Raw genomic sequence first — 24,792 nt, 5'->3', positions numbered from 1 at the left:
GGATATCACGTGACGTCATTTTAACCAATGGGAATACAAGATTCTAGATTCTTGTCTGAGGCGGGATAATGAAACTTATGATGTCAGCTTCTGAAAGTGCTAGAGGTCACCGTTCCTCCAGTGATCTCTCTGTGATATAAGCTTTGTGGTTGACATTTACAGAGACAGGCATTCCCTTGGTACAGATACAGTTCTACATAGTGTGAAATCAAATTAATAACAATTCTTTTTATCACTGGTTCATACTTAATAATCCCATTAGATAAAATTACATCAATATCAAGTCTTGCATAAAAGTACAGACGAACAGTTAATATAATAAGTATGAGAACATGTAATCTGTAAAGACAAGCCGACAAGGAACAAGACAAAGAAAATAGTAATAGAAGGTGTATCTTAGGCCATCAGCCACCTCTAGCAATCAATTTTTTTTTCTCTCCCTTTTTTTTTTTTAGAAAATATTTCATAATGCCATCCAACATCAATTACAGTACCATTATAAAACGATGGTGTTGCAGTATTGTGTGCATTATCAATATAGTATGTGTGACAACAGTCTATGTCTACCCCACTCGATTATTTCTCTCTGAATGAAGTATATGAGGAGATATGTTCCCCATTGGATATCCCAATACTACTACTGGTATATAAGGATAAGTTTTATCTGGGCATGTCACTTTTAGTTTCCATCAATAGCTATGTAAACGACTTTCAATTCTTTAACAGTAAACTCCTCTGGCCTTGGAAACTGTCAGAAGACGAAGGCTCATTTTGATATTTTGGGTTTGAATGTCAAGGGAAAAGCAGCCATAAAGTAACTCTGAGACAAAAACTTCATTTGGTTTTTCTATTTTAAGTTCAGATTATGGCTTTGTGATTATGTTTGTAAAGCTTGTTGTAGGATGAGGCAGCCAAGTAGATCATTGAACAGTTATGTATTATACTGTGTACCACTCTCCTTAAAGATGCTCCACAGCTGACAAATGGTGTTTTTTCACTATCAAAAACAATAGCAGACGATTTTGTATTTTTCTTCAGTTAAAAAAGTTATTTACTTTACACCATTACCACTATTGAAAAGTTTGAGCTTCTAATTTTACTTCAAATTAAAAATATGAAAAATAATTAATTGCATCCTGAAAAAATTCCGTGGAACTATATCTTATATAGAATGAAGTAATGATTGCGCATGCACCAAAGGCAAAATAAATTATTTTATGTTATTTTTTTTGTGTTAACTAGGCATATATATACATGATTAAACACCAATTATTGTTCAAATGATTAATATCATTTATGCTCTGTCGGCAGAACATCTTTAAATGTCGGAGTCATGAGCTCAATGTTAGAGTGGAGTTGCCAGGTATTTGTCACAGGATTTCCTCTGGTACTTTGTTTGCCACAACCTCCATAACCTGACATGTCTATTTAACTTTTGTAAAAAAACATAAATCTAAATATTTATGGTTGTTAATGTAACATACTGCAAACCTGCTAAGTTTTGTGTGTGATTCAATTTCAAATGATTTTCGTGGGGAAGTAGAATTGTCAAAAATAAAATAGCATGAAAAAACATAAAGCATATAGATAGAGTAGAATCTTCTGACTCTCAATCACAATATTATTGATCAGAGCAGAAACTTAATTAGACAGGAAATTGTGAAAACTGCGAAAATTGGTTGGTTTATAGAATAAGCTGAATTCTGAGAGTATTTTCTGTATTGAACTGCAAAAGGTGATGTTGGTGGTATTTAATAATGAAAACATCTGCTGAATGTTTATTGATTATGAAAAAGACAAATTAAGTTGTATGCTATGATAATTTTGCATCTTGAAAATGGTTTAATAGCTAAACTGATCTCAAAGAAGATTGGTTTGCAAAGTTATTTCTATTTTGGTAGTGATATAGATGTGTCAGTGAGTCAAAGTTCAGATTAACATCATTAATATTTATCCACATATATATATGCATAGACAAAAACAAGTTGATGACAGAAAATCTATAAAAACACTGACCAGCCCCCTGATAAACAGGGACTGATGTGTTCTTCCTACCAGCTGGCTCCTCTATGTAACATGGCTCATTATTTACAGATGATTTACCATAATTATCAAACCCAACAGTAGTATAATCACACTAAAAACACCCAGCCAGTGACCTTGACAATATGCAGTTGTTACTGATTTGACCTTGACTGTGATTTTGTGAAATGTGGATATAATTGTATCCCCTTACTCCTCAGAATCAATACAAATACAATCTGTGCACATCTACAGCTGTCTGTGACTTGTCTTCCTGACTGAAATTAGACCCACCATGTTTTCTGTTGACACTTAATGCTTTGTGTTTGATATTCTATTGTCTGCCTTCTTCACATTGATCTTAGGTAAACTGCCCTTAAGAAATTGCTACAAATTTATCTTAGTTTTAAGGCAGAAAACAAGTAATATGGATCTCTATTGCTAGATATTGATAAGGTAATAAACAAGTAATATGGATCTCTATTGCTAGATATTGATAAGGTAATATACACAGCTTTATCATATATTGTCTGAAATATTATGAAAATAGCAATGAAGCTGCTATAATTCTATGAACTATCTATATCACGTATGGGACAAGAAAAAACAAGAATTTATACAAGTTCTGTTCCCCTACCCCCAAGGATGTTTCTCGCCAAATTTGGTTCCATTTCATGCAGAACTCTATGACTAGTAGCGATTGAAAAGATTTACCTCTATTTCCCCTATTGGGGCCCTCCTCTCCTGCCCCCGGGGAGTCAGAGCCAAAATTTATACAAACTCTATTCCCCTTCACCCAAGGATATTTCTCGACAAATTTGGTTCCATTCCATGCTGAACTCTATGACTAGTAGCGATTGAAAGGATTTACCTCTATTTCCCCTATTGGGCCCTGCCTCTCCTGCCCCCCGGGGAGTCAGAGCCAAAGCTTATACAAGCTCTGTTCCCCTTCACCCAATGATGTGTCTGGCCAAAGCTCTATTCCCCTTCACCCAATGATGTTTCTGGCCAAATTTGGTTACAAACCATGCAGAACTCTATGACTAGTAGCGATTGAAAGGATTTACCTCTATTTCCCCTATTGGGCCCCGCCCCTTCTGCCCCCAGGGGGTCAGAGCAAAAATTTATACAAACTCTGTTCCCCTTCCCCCATGGATGTTTCTTGCCAAATTTGGTTCCATTCCATGGAGAACTCTATGACAAGTGGCGATATAAAGGATTTACCTCTATTTCCCCTATTGGGCCCCACCCCCCTGCCCCCGGCTGTTCAGAGCCAAAACTTATACAAGATCTGTTCCCCTTCACCAATTGATGTTTCTGGCCAAATTTGGTTACAAACCATGCAAAACTCTATGACAAGTAGCGATTTAAAGGAAATGTTGACAGACGGACGGACAGACGGACGGACAAACGGACGCCGCGCCATGAAATAAGCCCTTTGGGCCAGGTGAGCTAAAAAGTATACAAATTAATTTGGCAAATTAGTTCTAGTCGGCTGGTTAGTTATGTGTAGCATCCTGTTAACAGTCACTTGTCATTAAAGGACAACCTCCAATACATGCTGTGTGTTTCATGTAACAAACACATGTTTTGGGGGACTGTGGTATATGCTTGTGTAGTGTTTCATTTTATAATAGTATAAATTCTTTCTAGTTTCATAGTTCTAAAAATAAACAAACTGCCAAAGAAACAGCGTATATCATCCAAAATACTGAACAATTCAGACCAGTTTTTGAGATTAAGATTGTCAAAAATCATGAACCAGATGGACACATGATTTTACCAGTTTAAGGTAGACCCCTAAAATGTCTGATAATGGTCACCAGACATCAATACAGGACCAAACCTATGCAGACTATAAATCATTCTCAGGTCCTTGTGGTAGATTACAAATCACCTCAAGGTCAGTATACCATTAAGTCTGGGAACATAAGCTCAGCAGGATACCATATTAAGTTCCATAGCATATTCACCAATCCATCATTAAATATGATTTAACAGTCAGAAATAAAACCAATCTATATCCCGATGTTGTTCTTCATAAATGACACCAAGCACCCCACTAAGCTTATCAACAGAAATATCACTATACACATTTCAGGTTAATTAAAGAATGCATTTCTGTAATGATGTGCGTGCGTGACATTTAACATACCAACAGAAAAAGGATGAGAAAATCAAAATCAATCATCAATTTTCACTTTCTTTAATACAGTGCCAATTGATAGTTAATGTACTGCCCCTAAATTAGATTTTTTGTTAAATAATCTTGTGGGCTGCTATTTTAGGGTATGCTAATCTTAGTGGCTTAGTGTAAAACACTAGAATCTTGGTGGCTACAATTGCAAGAACCTTGGTGGCTGCAAGTGTAATGACGGATGTCAATTAAATTAAGATACCAGAAGATATTGTTGCTAACTGAAAATCTGAAAATATTATTTCTTTATATCAATCTACAATACATTTACATGTACTAGTTTTTCCAATTATAATGTCATTTGTTTGCTTTAATGAATCTGGAATGTGTTAGCGAATTGTACTGTAATGAGAACTTGATGGAAGGGAATGCATTATCTGCAATTTAAGTAAGCAATTGCATCCAAAAATCTCAATCCATTACTTGCTACAAAGCTTTAAATAAACATTTGACTTTCAGACCTGAATAACAGTCTGCATGAATTTTAAGCTTGATTGCATGACCAAAGACCTTGTGATTTATAATGCGGAAATTAATTTTCTAGTTTTAGAATCTGTGACCTTGGCTTTGGACCTAAAAAGCAATCTCAGCAAAAGCACTTTTGGCAACGAAGACGTGCATGAAGTATAATCAGCTCAAGGGTCAAGTTATCACACAGAGGCTGCAAATGACCTTGCTATCACTAACCAAAGCACACAGCAAAGTGATATCTATACATAGCCCGCTTTGTACAAGTTATTTACAATTTTGATGAGTACATTTATCATGAAAAGCTGTAAATTAACAGGGTGTTTTCTCCCTGTCTTTTTAACTCATTTTTGGGAAGAAAATTAGTAGATTGAGAAGAGAATTATCACAAGTGAACTTCAATTTTAGGCTAAGGCTAAAATTTGAAACAATTTGTTTTGGCTCATAATCAGCCCATTGGAAAAGCTGTGATGTTAAAAGAAAAGCTTGTACTTGATATAGATGTGTAGCTTTGACTACTCACCCACTTCTGGCAGACTTCCATTCCACTTTGGTGATAGGCTTACAGGGGTCAGGTTTTCCTTCCTTGCCAATTTTGGCTGAAAAACAAAATAAAGGAAATGAGAAATGGAGCTAATAATTAGACTGCTGGTGGTTGATAGCCTATCTGGCACATCATCTGCAATGTATGTCAGTCAACGACTTATATAATTCACACACCCATAAGGCCCTATTCATAAACCTCATAAAATTTTCACACTACAAGAAGAGGGAATATGGTACAGCCATCTAAGGATCTTTGGTTATAAAAGCATTATGGGTGATTATATGGTAAATCTGCAGACAGTTTTTGTCGTTACGTCTATTGTGTGAAAAATGCTGTGACCTAAGGACAATACTCCGACAAGATGCTTTCACACCAAAACATCCAGACATGTCCACACATTTAGGTTTCTGCCTCATCATGCCTTTATCTAGAGCTCGTCAGACGAAATCTGACTGGATACACAACACCAATTATGACAACCTGTAGAAGGGGAGGGGGATGGGAGGAGGTGAACACTGCTAACACTGACGGGACAGATTTGTCGTTAGATAAAGCAGAAGTATCTAACGTTATGACACAACAGACATGTTGCCATACAGATCCATTGACGTCTGTTCCCAAGATGATCTCATATCTGGTATGATCTGTTATCCCCTCAATGTCTAGCTTTGGAATTGTCTACAAATCCCTAAATCCTATTTTACAATGTTATATTGACTTACCATAGGGCATCATAAAACTTACCATGGGGCATCATAAGACTGACAGGTTTGGTTGTACATGTCAGACTGACAGGTTTGGTTGTACGTGTCAGACTTACCATGGGACATCATTGAATTACAGGTTTGGATGTACATGTCAGACTTACCATGGGACATCATAAGACTGACAGGTTTGGTTGTACATGTCAGACTAACAGGTTTGGTTGTACATGTCAGACTTACCACGGGACATCATAAGACTGACAGGTTTAGTTGTACATGTCAGACTTACCATGGGACATCATAAGACTGACAGGTTTAGTTGTACATGTCAGACTTACCATGGGACATCATAAGACTGACAGGTTTGGTTGTACATGTCAGACTGACAGGTTTAGTTGTACATGTCAGACTTACCACGGGACATCATAAGACTGACAGGTTTGGTTGTACATGTCAGACTGACAGGTTTAGTTGTACATGTCAGACTTACCATGGGACATCATAAGACAGACAGGTTTGGTTGTACATGTCAGACTGACAGGTTTAGTTGTACATGTCAGACTTACCATGGGACATCATAAGACAGACAGGTTTGGTTGTACATGTCAGACTGACAGGTTTAGTTGTACATGTCAGACTTACCATGGGACATCATAAGACAGACAGGTTTGGTTGTACATGTCAGACTGACAGGTTTAGTTGTACATGTCAGACTTACCATGGGACATCATAAGACTGACAGGTTTGGTTGTACACGTCAGACTTACCATGGGGCATCATAAGACTGACAGGTTTGGTTGTACATGTCAGACTTACCACGGGACATCATAAGACAGACAGGTTTGGTTGTACATGTCAGACTGACAGGTTTGGTTGTACATGTCAGACTTACCATGGGACATCATAAGACAGACAGGTTTGGTTGTACATGTCAGACTAACAGGTTTGGTTGTACACGTCAGACTTACCATGGGACATCACAAGACTAACAGGTTTAGTTGTACATGACAGACTTACCATGGGGCATCATAAGACTGACAGGTTTGGTTGTACATGTCAGACTGACAGGTTTGGTTGTACATGTCAGACTGACAGGCTTGGTTGTACATGTCAGACTTACCATGGGACATCATTGACTGACAGGTTTAGTTGTACATGTCAGACTTACCATGGGACATCATAAGACTAACAGGTTTAGTTGTACATGTCAGACTTACCACGGGGCATCATAAGACTGACAGGTTTAGTTGTACATGTTAGACTTACCATGGGACATCATTGACTTACAGGTTTGGTTGTACATGTCAGACTTACCATGGGACATCATTGACTTACAGGTTTGGTTGTACATGTCAAACATACCATGGGACTTCATAAGACTGACAGGTTTAGTTGTACATGTTAGACTTACCATGGGACATCATAAGACTGACAGGTTTGGTTGTACATGTCAAACATACCATGGGACATCATAAGACTAACAGGTTTAGTTGTACATGTCAGACTTACCATGGGACATCATAAGACTGACAGGTTTAGTTGTACATCATAAGACTGACAGGTTTAGTTGTACATGTCAGACTTACCATGGGACATCATAAGACTAACAGGTTGGGTTGTAGATTTCAGACTTACCATGGGGCGTCATAAAAAAACTGACAGGTTTGGTTGTACATGTCAGACTTACCATGGGACATCATAAGACTGACAGGTTTGGTTGTACATGTCAGACTTACCAGGGGACCTCATAAGACTGACAGGTTTGGTTGTACATGTCAGACTTACCATGGGACATCATAAGACTGACAGGTTTGGTTGCAGATTCCAGACTTACCATGGGACATAATAGACTGACAGGTTTAATTTGGTTGTACATGTCAGACTGACATGTTTGGTTGTACATGTTAGACTGACAGGTTTGGTTGTACATATTAGACTGACAGGTTTGGTTGTACATGTCAGACTTACCATGGGACATCATAAGATTGACAGGTTTGGTTGTACATGTCAGACTGACAGGTTTGGTTGTACATGTCAGACTTACCATGGGGCATCATAAGACTGACAGGTTTGGTTGTACATGTCAGACTTACCACCGGGACATCATTGAATTACAGGTTTGGTTGTACATGTCAGACTTACAATGGGACATCATAAGACTGACAGGTTTGGTTGTACATGTCAGACATACCATGGGACATCATAAGACTGACAGGTTTGGTTGTACATGTTAGACTTACCATGGGACATCATTGAATTACAGGTTTGGTTGTACATGTCAGACTTACAATGGGACATCATAAGACTGACAGGTTTGGTTGTACATGTCAGACTTACCATGGGACATCATAAGACTAACAGGTTTAGTTGTACATGTCAAACTTACCATGGGGCATCATAAGACTAACAGGTTTGGTTGTAGATTTCAAGTTGTAGGTAGTGAGGCTACCGTCTGTGTGACTGCACATAAACTGCTTCCCCTCATGGTGCCAAGATATGGACCGCAGCGCCTGAGAACATGCAAATAAAATAAATATTAGGCCTACTTAATACATTATGTATAATATAGGACAAAACATGTTAATATATATACATAAGTTACGACGACCCTTTATATATTGTCAAACCTCTGTACATGTTACTAGAAAATCACATAGTGCTATAGGGAGTTAACTAATAGAAAAGAAGGTAGCTTTCATTTTGACGGAATTTCCTTCCTGAGAGAGCTATGCTTGAAGTTTGAGAATACTTCATTAAAGGAATAGTCTAACTCTATTTTGTTGAAATTGAACATTAATTTGATTTAATACTTTCTCAAAGAAAAGAATGTAAGATATACAAATATCTTCACAAATGGCCAGGTTTTAAAACAATGTTGATGAAATATAAGGTTCAAAACCTTTCAATGATGACAAAACTATTTCATGAAAAGTTAAATATCAAGCCTGTTCAATGAAGAAATGAGGCTGAAAACATCTTTAATGACATGTACATGGGTCAAAGTCCCTTTCAACCAAGATTTTACTGAACTCCTACAATAATGTATAGTCAAAGAAGAGTTCTATTTGATGTAAAGTTCCACCATCAACATAAAGAACTACACATTCTTTCAGAAAACGCATTGATTCCATACATCAAGCTTAAATCTGTTCTTTTTTTCAATTTCATTTGGTGATAAAATGTTTCAAACAGATTAAACTTGATCCAGCCTACTTGAATTACACCAAGTGTCTGGCATGCTGCAGGGAAAGCAATGTTAGAAGGTTTAAATCAACTGTCTGACTACCTCCCCAATTGATCCCAGTCCAATATACACACAATCTCTACTGACAAGCCACTCTCACAAATTGTCAATATTCACAGATTAAAACTTCGAAAGTTAATTTGTCTAAAGGTTTTTCTCCAAACTGAGATTTCATTGGGGGTATCTAATCAATGTTGATTGATTCTGGCTATAGGTTATTTATCTTTGAACACTCGCCATTCCAGTCCGAGTATGACCTCGGCTTTTTAAAGCCTGTGGCATGGTGATGGTCGCACGACCAGCCAGCAAATCAATCTCACAACAAACTCTCTTAAAAGACTATGCTGCTATTAATAGCAACGCAAGCCTTGGCCTTTCAACCTGTGGGTCCAAAATTAATCTTAGAAATTTGGTGTCCATATACCAAGCCTGGATGACAATCACAAGCAGGGGTATTGATTGTGGATATATACCATAGTTCACAGAATGCTTGCAGTGTTATCAGAGAAAATCAATTGATCGTAGTCAGAGTTCTTGAAGCACATCCAAAATAGGGATGCTAGTGTAGGAAGTAGGCTTGATTGGACTTGTATAAAGTTGAAGGGGAACGGAAGTAACGACAAGCAGGCAAAGATGCTGATCAAGAAATGTAATAGAGCTGACAAACTAGTCTTCTCCGAAGTTGTAAAAGTACGACAGCAAAGTTGATTGGGAATCTGTATGTTGTCATGGATTTTTGAGGCAAAAAACCTGAGATGTTAATTAATTTAGAATTGGATAACAATGCAGTCAAGTAGAATCTATGCATGACTAATGCCATGAACTTGCAGTGAAATGTTTGTAATATTGAGCGATAAGTTTAAACTGTTGGTTTATTGAAGCATACAGCCAAAAGCCCATCTCTACACTGTAATGACATTCACTGAAAGCCAATGATGGCACACTTCAAAGATACTCTGCATTCAAAAAGTATAAAACTCATAATGCCAAGTAAGTCATTTCAGTCAAATGTTAGCAGTCAGTCTTCCTGTATTAGGGTAAATAGTGGATAGTACTCCTTGTCAGTACCTATAGATTAATTGATTTTAAAAAAAATGACCTTATAATTAACAGCATGCACCTGTACCAATTGGCAAGCTAAGTCTGAAATAAGGAACTTCTAGATGATAAATGGTACAGGATAGATACATGTATAAGAGACAAACAAGTCTCTCACTGATGCCCTCACTACTTTAAGTGTCAACGAAATGAAAACAAATCTACCAGAATTCTGTCTCAGAATTGAGTAAAGTGCACTGCTGTAAAATGCTAATCACCAATTAGTTAATTACATACCAGAAGCAACTTTATCAACTACAAGTTAACAGCTCTATATAATTAAGATAGCAACACAAAAGCCTTCTAAACAAATTGCATAGAATTTAACAGTCACCCCATTCTTAACCAAATGAAATGTCCTGTTTATAATGAATTGGGCTTGTTAATATCTCAAAGTCTTGCCTCTCTGGCTTTGTGAATTGTGTGGAACCTTGTTATGGACACTCAAATACCCATTATGGTCAACTGATCCTTGATCAATGTTATTTATTAACATTAACAAGCTTTGATATTTATTTCTTAAAGTGGTTTGATAAAGATGATGACATATTAGTAGCAATCATACATATTTTGGTGGAAGTAATTTTTAAGTCTTTTAGTTTTTCTGTTGCTAATATAGCAATTACTACTAACTGAAAATGCAAATTAATCACTGCACAAACCTCTTTAAATTCTTGCACTAAAATTTGATCATATAAAAATTTAATTAAGAGTATTATTTGGTAAAAGCTTGTTTTGTATTGATTTGATATTAAATCAGTGTGTTTGGGTAAAAATAATCTGAAGTGGGAGCTAGTGGTGTTCCAATGTAGACAATGCATCCTACAAATTATTGTATTGGCCTGTTAATGCGCAGGTCTTGCTTGACTGCCTCGGTCACTGGCTGTTTGACTGCCTCAGTCACTAGCGCAATAGGTCTGGATGTCACTGAGGCAGTCAACCCTGAAATGGTTGAGATTTACAAAGTGAAGTGTGACTGATGTGTGCACTGACCAAGCAATAGAGATCACATCCCAGCTACTCCACATCTCGGCCCAGATCATCAAACTCTCAACCCTGACATTAACAGACAGAACTCTACAGGACTGACATCAAGGAGACCTCTCCGACACAGCAGACCTCCGTTAGAAGCAGGAAACTTACCTCAGGAGCTGTGTAGCGGCACTCCGCACTCTTAGTTTTGAGATCCCACAACACTATAGCACCAGTCTCAAATCCAATCAAAAGCTACAACAGACAAAAATAAAACAACAATATTTCATATTCCCATGGTTATGCAATAAAGTGCTTGTATACCAATTTGAAAATTTCCTGATCTTCTCATGTAATTTGATGGAATTTGATGATCAAAAGAAACTTCCAACACAACAACTAACTTAATTTTCGCTTGATCATCCATTCTCTTCTGATCGATGAACTTTGAATATTTAATACAGAACTTCACCATTCAAGGGCTTTAAAGGCCCAACTGTTTTAAGTTAACAGTTTCTGAGTCCAAATTAGTGCTAACATCTTCAGGGTTGATTTATCAATATTTGTCAATTGGAGGGGAAAAAAATAATTAAACATCACAATATTTTCCTATTCTGTAAGAGATGTTGATTGATTTTGCATCAAGATAGTTAAAGTAGTTGTTACGATTATCTATATAAACAGTGTAATTGGTTAATGAATTAATGAGTTAATTAGCAAAATCTGCCAATGGTGACAATCTATGGCGACATATAGCTTTCCATGATAACATGAGACCTACCTATATAAATAGCAGCTTATATGTCATTATGATCCATGTTTGTTGGAAATAGAAGCTCATCAGCAGGCCTATTCCCTCACAATAGTCTCCATTTACACAAAATTAGATAAACGAGTTTCTATATTAAATTTCCCCTTTATTGCGCCGTAGCAACCAAATGTACTTGGCTGCAAATGCCATTTTGTTGTCATTATTGTGCACACTAATAGCTAATATCAGAAAAGAGAAGGTCAATTCCTCAATGAAATGGAAGTAATATCATTAAAATTTATGCAGATTACACCCAGTTATGCTTTTTTGTCTAAAATATACTTATTACATTATCGTCTCAAATTAACAGTTCATTGTTCAAATCAAATCTGCAGCAGATTCTGTTAAATACATGGATTGCTTGAAATGCTGTGCGACTGAAGTACCCTGGAGTTAGTGGTATCAGAATTTGAAGTAAGATTAGGAAAAGGAATCTGACATAAGGGTCTACAAGTCGGCATCATAAGGAAGAGAAGGACATTTGTTACATCCCAAGGAGACCGACTAGAATGCTTGACAGGGAACAAGAGGGCTGTATTTATTAAGAAAACTTAACCTTTCAGGAAATTGTTATTCTCTTAAGGAAAATGTTATATGATCAAATGTTCTGTATTTTGCGATCATTTAAGATATTTGATTATAATACAGGGCACCTGCATCTCTCCTACAAGAGTTTCATTTTATATTCCTTTAACTCGCAGTTACTGTATAGTTTTATATTTGGAAGCTGCAGGTTAAAAGAAATTCTTTGTGAAGAGCAAAATTTATGCTTTGTGAGAGAAATTACTGGGAATAATTTTCTTGTGTGTTAACAACCAACAGCACATAAAGCTATACACAACAATGCAAAGTCATCATGATTTCCAGTGTAAAATCTCCTTGGAGGAAAACTAAAACAAGCTAATTGGAAAGCGTCTTATTGATCACAGTTCTAATGGAAGTAGTTTTCCTTGTTCCGTAAATGAACTAACTTTGGACAACTTCTGAATCAGCACATTTCACAACACCGATCTTAATAGGCTATTTTCCGATTTCTTAAAAGCATCACTTTCAAACGTTTTCATCCATTGAACAGTAAATGAAACCATTTAAGAAAAAAGTGTTTGTTTTATGTTCTATCATCTTGAACATGCTCAGAAAGGCCAAAGAAACCAGGATATCCCATATCTTATTATAGGAAGTTTTTTTTTTTCTAAGATATATCAAATATATGATTCTAATTAAGAAACGACCATATGGAACTACCAGGGGTTTCATGACCTTTCAAGAGAGACTTTAAATTAGGTACAATTGCAATTTCAGGGTGTACTTTCTATTATATTACTATCTGTATGATCAAATCAGGCAGTACCACAGTAAGGCTTAACTGGCAAAAAGGTACCCGTTACTTCTAATATTGAATACCCTGAACTACAATTTAGGAACTTATACAATAAACAAAAGATTAGAAATATCTGTAATACTTGAATGTTCCAACCTCTATATGAAATCAGGTCAACTTGAGGCATTGGACCAGGTTGTTATGTCAGACATAGATAACAAAGACTCCCCCCCCTAACTTTTATTTATAATGGGGGCATCCTGACCTGTTTCATGAGATATTTGCTGTTGTGTCAACAAGTAAACTCCATGTTAACTGGTGTTCTCAATATGATATCTGTCTTACCTATATAGCTATAAGTGTCTTCATTTTACTGTGAACAAGGAATACCTAACACTGATCACTGTTTCATTGCTTTGATGTTCACATTAACCAATTTCTGTAGTGTACTTTAGTAGATTGTGCGGCCCCTTGTTCCTATATGACTGTGTATAGCACTGAGAACGGTAAGAGTCTGAATTCTTAATTTCTGTAAATGATTTATGTGATGTTCCAACAAGAAGACAAATTGAATGAAATTAATCTGCATGTACTACTGTAGATCAGCTGTGAGGTGGAAATCGAGACATAGCAAATATTGATTCCTCGGCCAAAGTCTGTATGTGCTATAAAGTACCAACCCTCCAAGGGAAATAGTCAAAGTTTGTGCTGAAGAACCTTGGTCAAAGAATACAGTGCAAGTCCTAAGAGGGGCTTTGTATAGGTAAGTTAAAGATGGTGTTGCAGGAGGAAGAATCTAAAGTTTGAATCTCTTATGTTATTTTGATGCTCTGCAGTCCCTAGTGGGACATCTGAGTATACAATTTTACCATGATGTGGTAAGGTAGCAATATAAGTTTAAATTTCAGGTAGTTAGTTCTTGGAGGGTTCTAGAGTATGCTTTATTATTCTCATTTCAAACCAATCATATCAAAGCATAATGGTGCTAACCAATTATCATCATTATACAACAGTTTCTGTATAAATGTATTCTTTTACAATTTAACCACAAATAAGTCAATAATATAGGTGACAATATATGTAATGACAATAAAACAAGAGGCACAACATTCGATCTCTTCAATATTTGGCATCTGTTTTGCCAGGTTTCTGCAAGAAATGAACTGATTGATTTGGCAGCAGATTTGAATATCTGTTCAACGAGTATGCACTGTACAAATCAATATGACGCCCCCTCCAGCCCCTTCATTGTCATTAATTAATCTTTGTAGCCAATCCCACCTCAGCTTTGCGCCTGATCCAACCCGTTATGCGTAGTTAGAAAGGGTTTAGGACACAAAGACCGAGATAAATCGTCGGTACCGTTATTAGGGTGAGATTTAGCACTTGTCAATAGTAGTAAATCTGCTGTTCTCTACATCAGCCACTGGTCACAATGGCAGTTTTGCTGACGAAGCCTAACCAAAATATTCCCCAAAACACAACAGAAGATGTTTTCGTATTGTTTATAATCAAATTATTTCTCTGTTTCTATTACTTTGATATCTAGTGTTATAAAATTTGCATTTGTTTGAAAAAAAAGTTCCTAGATTTCTAAATGTTTTATTTCGTTTCTTTTCAGAGTTCATGTCTTTTCTTTACTTTCTTTCATTAAAGGTTTTAGAAATTATTTGTTTTGTTAATTCCCTTGATAAGCTCCAAGTCAAAATCATGACTCAAAAGTTTCAGATGTTAAAATAACCAATTAGGATTAGGCAGTCAATCATTCCTGAAAATAATTCTCAAATTATCAAAGGAAATTGATCATGACGTTAGCTAATCGATCACTTTTCTCTTACTTTAACTTTCCAAATACTGCACCATGAACTTTCCGTGAAGACGTCCCTATGTGGGCAGATGTGCAGTGTTCCTGACGGAAGGTTAATGTCACACTAATATTAACGCTCTTAAAATCTATCATCAGGTCATCAAAATGTACTTAAAATTTTACACAGCATTCCTTCCTGGGCCATTAAATAGATGACTTATGACTGGTGTGAAAAATCAGAGGAGACAGGGCTGGAGGCAATGAAACCTGAGGTAGCTGCCTGGATATTGGCAAGTCAATAACTTAGGACACATGCTGTATATCTACTCAGAGCCGAGAGACACTTAACTCTGTGACGTGGTATATACAAAGGATCGGTTTGCTTCACATGCTATGAAAAACAAAGGTTATTTTAGAATCGCCTCCTACACATATTTCTGCTTTTAACTTTTGTAATAGCTTGCATGAAACTTCATATACATATGTAAGTCGCAATATACCCCTGGTTCCTTCTAAATTTACATCATATCAGCATCAATCATTTACAGCATTCATATTCTGTCTTTACATATTAAAGAGTTATCTCCCTTGCAGAAAGGTTTTGATTATGACGTCAATATTTTGTGAATGAAATTCACGTCAATTTCCTTTAAAATTTCACTTGCAAATATTTTATACATCATTGACGTCTCAATCAAAACTGACCCACAAGGGTAGACGACTCTTTAACACGCTAGGAGGGAATGTTATATTTAATATTAGGCTTTCAAAGTTATATTTAATATTAGGCTTTCAATGATTCAAACATGTTTACCATGTACATGGAATAATCTATAAAGAACACATCATAAACTGAAGATTATAAATAAGATTTACAAAACACATTGCCCATATCTGTATGTAGATGCTACCAATCAAAATCGAAGGGAGATAACAGCTTAACTGAACCAAATTTTAGTGTAATTTTTTTTTTTTTTTCCAATAGCAATAGCAACCATAAGAGGTGACAATTTTCAAAACAGTCTAATCTGCTGAGTAATATCTGTTTACAGTGCTATCTCATCAGCAAAAATACAAGCCTAGGGATTTTTTTTCTTCATTATTCGAGTAACGTAATTGCAATAAGTTTTATCTTTAAATTTCCACTGATTATTTCTTTCTGTATTGCTTAGTGATTTGCATTTTCTAGCATAACTGACACAATTTGATTATTTCTTTCTGTATTGCTTAGTGATTTGCATTTTCTAGCATAACTGACACAATTTGTACATTATACTCCAAGCAGGTTATCATTTTTATAATTATTACAGTTCCTGGACACGTTCTGACTAAGGACATCATTACATTTCCTCAAGAGTTAGGAAAATTAATCATAATATCCACAAAAATTTCTAATGGTCAACGCCCCGGAGAAATTAGATCATGTAGACCTTGTCTTCAAGAGTTAGTTATGACTTTTTAAACTCCTAAAAGCAACTAATGTCAAATGATCTTATGAAGTCGTTGATGTGTAAAATTCACACACTACATTTACATCTATGAACCATGAATCAGAGCCAGAGGTCAATGCCATACCTGCTGTAGGCTACAGGTAGGTACTAATTAACTGTTTTTCTTCCATAGAGTGTGTAGTATTTGTAATTTTAAGTTATCAATATATTTTTATGAATGATTTATATTACTGGAAGCAGTACTGGTGTGACAAAGTTTGGTCATGTGACTCAGAATCCCACTCCAGATTACACATGACAGAAAGAGGGTTGCCAAAAGCAACCTGTGAGTAGAATTTTTGAGACTTTTTCATCTATTATAACAATCATGGTGTTATAAATACTGTATTTCACTAATAAGGGCACCCGGCTCGGGTAATTGGCCGAGGGGGGTACCGTTATTTGAGACCATTTTTAGATATTTTCCTGAAACTTACTATAACCAACTTACGTTTTAAGTCAAGTAAGTATTGAAATTAAATAATCATGAAGAAATGTATGCACCAGAAGTATTTAACATTGATTAAATGTGTCTGTTACATGAAATTTTGGTATTTCATGCAAGCCTCTTTGTTTACCATGCGTAAACAAAATGGTGGACAGTGCTTTCGATCCCTTCTTTCATTTTGTGGCAGATATGGGAAATACTGACAAGAGCACACAATAAAACCCTTAGAATTTATAACATTCCTGTTATTTAGGAACCTTTATCATAGATATACAGTAAGTATTCATCTGTATAGACATCACTAAAATGTTGTTGCCAGTTAGTGTTTATCCATACATGTGTGCGGGACATTCAAGTGACCCTTAAAGGAGGCACTCTTAACAGGGAAAATATGGTAGGTGATTTTATACCACCAAACTACAAGTTGCTTACACTTTAAACACACCAGACCTGTATATCAAGTAAATATTTGATTACACTGTGTTTTGTTTCGGCGAACCAATATCTATGTTATTATAACTCACATTTCTTAATACAGTCAAACATCTGCTTATTCATAGACCATTTTTTGTCAATTTTAATTTTGATTGAAGCTATTTTACATAATAAGATGGTCTTATATACTGTTTTATGATTTTCAAAAGGTTTGATATCTGTGGCACCAAAAGTGGGACAGAACTAGAACAGAATGGTCTCTGAAGACGGCACATTAATTATACTATGAGGAGATAAGTTAGGAAGTTAAAACAAAACAGGTTTATAAGATGATCACTGTGGTGTCTATACAAACCTTGTTGGGGTCCACAGGGCTATCACTGAGATGTACAACTGTTCCTGGGTGAGTCTTCCTTGACCTGAAAGTAGAATTCATAAATGTCACCATAGAAGACTGATTCAAACCATCATCAGTTCAACATTGAAAACTGATTCATACAAATACAAGATTTTTGTAACCAGTGGCAGGCTTGCTTCATTGTTACAACACAATTAAAGATGCTAAACAGTCGACAGAACATAAACAATACTCATCATTTGAACAATAATTGGTATTTAATCATCTATACTAATTAACACAAAATAATTTATTTTGCTTTTGGAGCATGCACAATCAGTACTTCATTTACATAGAGCCACAGATTTTTTTTTCAGGGCGCAGTTAATCATTTTTAACATTTATATCTTCATGTAAAATTAGAAACTCAAAAAAAAATTTCAATGGTGGTAATGGTGTGCAGTAAGTAACTTTTGTAACTGAGGAAAAATAATAATTCGTCTGCTCCTGTTTTTGATAGAGAAAAAATACTGTTTGTCAGCTGTGGAGCATCTTTAAACAACTACAAGTATACATATATTATCATTATAGATATTGATGAAAATACTAAGAAGCTGTAAATTCTAGGTTGAAGCCAGAAGTACATTTATATTTTTAGATTTAATTTGCTGTCTTGTTATATTAAGCAATATGTAATTTACAAAGTAATGTTGTTATAAACAAGACAACAATCAGCAACGCCATTTTTCCTTTATCAAATGATTGGTAAGCCTATGAAAATGCTCGTTACAAGCAAAATTGAATTATATTGTGATAAACTAAATAGTTTTGTTCATTTGTTATTTCACTTTTATCATAAAGGCTATCATAATTGTAAAATTCTGATAAAATGTTGAGATATGAGAAAAATATTTTCATATGTGGATTTGAAAGATATAGGGATATTCTACAATTGAGATCACAAAATGTTGTAATACCCTTAGCAAGCCTTGGGTTTTACTACATTTGTGGTCTACGGGTAGAGTATCCCTGTGATCATTCATATATATATACATATGGAAGATAATCATTGTACATCATTTAAAAATTACTTCATACATGTATGTGTGGAAATTACAAACTCTAACAAAAGCATTTTAAATGGACTATATCAGTTGATCTTCACATAATAGATGGACTAATCAATTGATCTTCAAACTGTATAAACTTTAAGAACTATAAAGAACAAGGAGATTTAGTAGTTTTTGGTGAATTAATGCAGATACAAATCTTCTGAGAAATATAAGTAATTTACAGTAAAAATTTAAATTAGTAAGTTTTCCATGTGCTTGAACACTTTTGTGCAAGGGTAGTATATAAGGACAAATGAGTCCACTCAAGTTTGGATTGATAACTGTTGTGTACAGTACTGTGCAGACAATCTAATGGTTTAATATTGCACCCATGAGTTATTGTGTAATTACAGAACATAGTTGATAATAACAGACAGAGTTTGTTTATGTAATGTAAGACCTCTTCATCAGCCATACTCATCAAATTCTAGTACCGCCTTGCATGACAGCCTCATGCCTTCATATGTTACAGGTGATTGGTCATAAGCACAATGTACTCTTACAGAAATAGGAGAGGTAATTTGGTAGCTTGGTGCATGACTGATTGTCTCGCATCACAAGGTCAAGGACAACATACTCTATTTGTCTTTTTTAATGCACTATATGTCTGCAAAAAGGGTAGAAATTATACATATCAGATTTGTTTGGAAATGGTTAAAATAGGCTTTGCCTGATGGCAATTTTTGCAATAAAAATTGTTGAAATTGAAATTAAAATACTGTTTTCTTATGAAAGTTGAAGGGAAAAATACTTGATTTGTCTTTTTCTATCTACAAATAGTCTCATATCAGCTGTAGGCCATCCATTATTTTCATTTGATGTTGTAGTATAATGCAGGAAATATTTAATGTTAAAATTGAGTATGAAATATGCAGATTTTCAAAATGCTGTCAGAACTAATATGTTTTAGTTGTCACAAAGACAATGCTATATCCATGTGAAATATATATAAGCTTGTCCAATTGCAAGCCTTTTACTTCCGTAAACCTATGAGATTACCTTCATCTCCTCTTAGGAATAAATGGGAAATTTATTTTATATAATAGAGCATGGAACTTTAATGTTGATAGAAAAGGTAATTTGAACAAAACAAATTAATTGATTATAGTCCCACCATCTTATATGGCTATATCACAGTCTAGTGTCCTCAGACAGTAGAAGCAGGTGCTTGTTTTCTAACACAATAAAACAATGCCAATGGAAATGTTTGTAGCGAAATGAATCCACATTCGCCCATTGGTCGATGTTTTAAACATGAGAACAAATACGCTAATTACTCATTTATTCATCTAACACAAAGGCAGGTGTTTGTAGCTGAACTTAATCAGACACCAAGCAACGCAGCCATACCTACAGTAATGTCATGCAAACCTCTAACAGGGTTGAAAGGGAGGTGTAAAATAACATATGAATATGATATCACCTTTATTATCTTATATCACATCACAGAAACTGTATCAGGTCTACAAAGCACTATGTAAATCTCTGTCGTTCTCCATTGTATTACTTCCTTGACTTGGACTTTCAACCATCATGCACATGTATATTTCTAAATACCCCTCTGCCCATAAATAAGCCCCCCACTTTTAAAAAAATAAATACTTTCAAAAATTCACTTTTCTTATGAGCAATGAACTTTTTTCTGCATGTTAAGCATACACTGTTTAAATAGTACACCCGATTGCCACCACATCCCTAGAAAAAGCAATTTGGAGACCCCTGGTATTTGTCTCTTCCTCCAACACCAGTTCTATCAATGCTACTTACCTTGGACCACTGGACATTTTTATTGGCGTTGGATAACCAACTGTAGACACCTATATTTACCAGTGACCTTCAGTGTTATTTCCCTATTTCACTGATCGAATAATATCAATCACTTATGGTTAGTGTTGACCTTCCCACTTTGAAGGACTAATGGGATGAAATATGACATAGAATTGATGACCATGACCTTTGACAGCTTGCAATTGCCGAATACAACATATATGTAATTCTATATTACATGGAATTGACTTGTTTTAGGGCAAGGAAACTAATCCTCATACACAACAGATGAAATTGAACCTGAGTCTTATAGGAACTGTACTCAGTTGCCCTCCCCAATGGTAAGCCTGTTCTATCAAGTTTTCTGGAGTTTTCATGGTTTCAGGTTCAAAGAATGGTATGTCAAAGCATTTTTCCACTCTTATTTCATTTGTTGTCTGCGGTGTGTACAAGTCTTAAAATGCAATGGAGATCAATGTTTGATAAAGGGATACCTGAACAAGAATTGTGGGTTATTAGTTTTTGAAGGAAGAAATCTTTTATTTAGAAACTAGAAGGTGCCATAGAGCTGTTAATTGGTAAAGAATGACTTCATTATCTAACTCTCTGATCATAATCCCTCCTATCCTACCATAGAGCTTCCGTACTCCGTAACCTGAGATCCTTTCCACTAGGGATGCTAAATTTAGTTGCAGCATATTTAACAATACATAGGGTCATAAAGGATATCACTGCGTACAGGTAAAATCAATATTAATTGTTTTTGTTTACAATAATAGTTCTGGACAATTCATCTACGCCATATCTGCATTATATGAATCAATTATTTAAAACCTTGTAGTATTTGATTACTTTCATATCTGTATCGGCAAAATGGTAATTTTTGGTGAAGGTGCCAACATAATTAGTTTCACATAGAAATGTCCTTAAATGAATGGAATCCTAGATTTTGTCTTGACTCAATTACATATCTGTGATTTGTTTGGAATCACACAGTATTCCACTGCGCATGAAAAATGGTCTGATAACCATCAATGGTATTTCAGACAATATGGATTACAATGCCTGTGTTGGTTAATACTATACCGAGGCACTATTGTGGCCAAGGTGCCTGATAGTCTGATTGTGATGACTCGGGGGATCGACAATGATGATCAGTCCCAACTATCAATCTCAAGTAGTTCATTGAGAGTGGCACAGAGGTTTAGGAGAGAGGGCTGCAGCAACCTCTGAGGTTTAGGGAAGAGGGCTGCAGCTCCACAGAGGTTTAGGGAAAAGGGTTGCAGCAGCCACAGAGGTTTAGGGAAGAGGGCTGCAGCAGCCACAGAGGTTTAGGGAAGAGGGCTGCAGCAGCCACAGAGGTTTAGGAAAGAGGGCTGCAGCAGCCATAGAGGTTTAGGAAAGAGGGCTGCAGCAGCACCAGAGGTTTAGGAAAGAGCGCTGCAGCAGCCACAGAGGTTTAGGAAAGAGGACTGCAGCAGCCACAGAGGTTTAGGAAAGAGGGCTGCAGCAGCCATAGAGGTTTAGGAAAGAGGGCTGCAGCAGCCCCAGAGGTTTAGGAAAGAGCGCTGCAGCAGCCACAGAGGTTTAGGGAAGAGGACTGCAGCAGCCACAGAGGTTTAGGAAAGAGGGCTGCAGCAGCCGCAGAGGTTTAGAGAAGAGGGCTGCAGCAGCCTATTAATGTGATAACAAGAGGCCCATGGGCCTTAACGGTCACCTGAGTTAGAATATATAATGAAACAAATAATAAAACAAATTAAAGACATAAAAACACTATATGCTCTATTGCTGGGCCTTGAAGTTGGTCAGTGATTTATAAATTTGACCTTTTTAGACTATGAAGAGTATTTGCTTCCATCAAACCTGTGAACTTAGAGGTATTTTTTTAAATTTTAATCATTTTGACCCTGTTTGGTCCTGCCACTCTGGTCCCCCAGGGGGTCATCGTGGACTGGTATGGATGTTAAAATGCTATATCTTAGGCTAATAATTCTAATCAAGTTTGACTAATTTCCTACGAAAATTGGGCAAATAATGTTCACAAATGTTTTTCCTATATAAACTAAAGTAAACTTGACCCCTCCTCAGGGGGTAACGTGAAACCCCAAGGTCATATAATTCACAGTTTTTATAAAACACCTGAAGACCTTTCCATCTATAATTATTTGATTCTACTATATCCAGAATTTTAGAAGATTTTTGAAGTTTTAGCCTATTTGACCCTTTTTTAGCCCCGCCCCTCTGCCCCCAGGGGGTCGGCCAGGACCAATGTGGATATGATATTAAAATGCTATCTCAGGCTAATAATTCTAACCAAGTTTGACTCATTTCCTATGAAAATTGAGCAAAAAATGCACATTAATGTGTTTTTCCTATATAAACTATAGTAAACATGACCCCCTCCCCATGGGAAAACAGGAGATCCCAGGGTCATATAATTTACAATTTTTATAAACAAACTTTAAGACCTTTTCATCTATAAAGTGTATTTGATTATACCATTTCCAGAATTTTAAAAGAATATTTTTGAAGTTTTAGCCTATTTGACCTTTTTTGGCCCCGCCCCTCTGCCCCCAGGGGGTCGGCCTGGACCAATATGGATATGATATTAAAATGCTATCTCAGGCTAATAATTCTAACCAAGTTTGACTCGTTTCCAATGAAAATTGAGCAAAAAATGCTCATAAATGTGTTTTCCCTATATAAACTATACCGTAGTAAACTTGACCCCCTCCCCAGGGGGAAATGTGAGACCCCAGGGTCATATAATTCACAATTTTTGTAAAGGACCTTAAGACCTTTCTATTTATGAAAAGTATTTGTTTCTACCATTTCCAGAATTTCAGAAGAAGATTTTTGAAGTTTTAGCCTATTTGACCCTTTTTTAGCCCCGCCCCTCTGCCCCCAGGGGACGGCCAGAACCAATGTGGATATGATATTAAAATGCTATCTCAGGCTAATAATTCTAACCAAGTTTGACTCGTTTCCAATGAAAATTGAGCAAAAAATGCTCATAAATGTGTTTTCCCTATATAAACTATAGTAAACTTGACCCCCTCCCCAGGGGGAAACGTGAGACCCCAGGGTCATATAATTCACAATTTTTGTAAAGGACCTTAAGACCTTTCTATCTATGAAGAGTATTTGATTCTACCACATCTGTGAGTAGAGAAGAAGATTTTTGAAATTTTACTCAATTTTACCCCTTTTGGCCCCTCCCACAGCCCCCTGGGGGGTGGGGACCATATAATTCACAATTTTGATTGGCCTTATGCCTTAGAAGGTTTGTGCAAAATTTCATTGAAATTGCTTCAGCAGTTTTGGAGAAGAAGTCGAAAATGTAAATTGTTTACGGACATACGACGGACGACGGACGACGCATGACGACGGACAAAAGGCGATTAGAATAGGTCACTTGAGACTTCGTCTAATGTGATAAAAACAAGCATATAGATATGCTCTGTCATTTTTCATCTGAAGATTTCTGACTCAGTCTTATAGTATATTTTAGTCTTATAGTATATTTTATAAAGCAAACAGATTCATTGGTTACCATGTTGAGTCTTCAAAGTTTCTGCATAATCTTCATAAAACATATTTATACATTTAAATCACATGTGCTGCAAAAACACTAATTTACTGAATTTGAAGGATGGAATTTCTTTTAAGAATCACACCTTCATGATAATTGAATGCCATGATTTTTGTTGTCTGATTACACTGTAAAACTTTGGAAATTATAAGATATGCAGTATACTCTACAAAAATCTATCCCTTTTCATTAAGATGTTACGGCTAATCTGCCAGGATGTACGGTCCTACGAGGCTAATATCTATATATGGAAGAGAAATCTACAGAGAAGCTACAGCACTTTGATCCATCATGTGGTCACTAAGACCATGTCACAATTAATTACCAGCTTATAGCATGATAACCTAATAAGGAAGAGCAGACTGAAGACCATCAGTAATGAACAAATCATGCTAGAATTAGAGTCAGAGGTATTTCCAA

General features: G+C 36.0%; 1 protein-coding gene across 5 annotated transcripts in view; it reads right to left on the bottom strand.

The window, feature by feature from the left end:
- The window catches only part of LOC138329919 (syntaxin-binding protein 5-like), a 98,600-nt gene that overhangs the window by 36,604 nt on the left and 37,204 nt on the right, over nucleotides 1–24,792 (bottom strand). For 4 of the 5 annotated variants that reach the window (XM_069277206.1, XM_069277219.1, XM_069277225.1 and 1 more), the window contains exons 6-9: nucleotides 17,920–17,983; nucleotides 11,424–11,507; nucleotides 8,325–8,448; nucleotides 5,211–5,286 (exon numbers count right to left, since the gene is read on the bottom strand). In XM_069277206.1, coding sequence (XP_069133307.1) covers nucleotides 5,211–5,286; nucleotides 8,325–8,448; nucleotides 11,424–11,507; nucleotides 17,920–17,983 — 348 coding nt within the window. Of the gene's footprint in view, nucleotides 1–5,210; nucleotides 5,287–5,978; nucleotides 6,011–8,324; nucleotides 8,449–11,423; nucleotides 11,508–17,919; nucleotides 17,984–24,792 lie in introns of those variants that run through there. The other variant, XM_069277235.1, reaches the window with a different exon arrangement.

The sequence above is a fragment of the Argopecten irradians genome, chromosome 1 (genome assembly GCF_041381155.1).
Source record: "Argopecten irradians isolate NY chromosome 1, Ai_NY, whole genome shotgun sequence".
Taxonomy (NCBI): Eukaryota; Metazoa; Mollusca; class Bivalvia; order Pectinida; family Pectinidae; genus Argopecten; species Argopecten irradians.
Note: the sequence above shows the minus strand (reverse complement) of the source record. Positions and strands in the feature narration are given on the sequence as shown.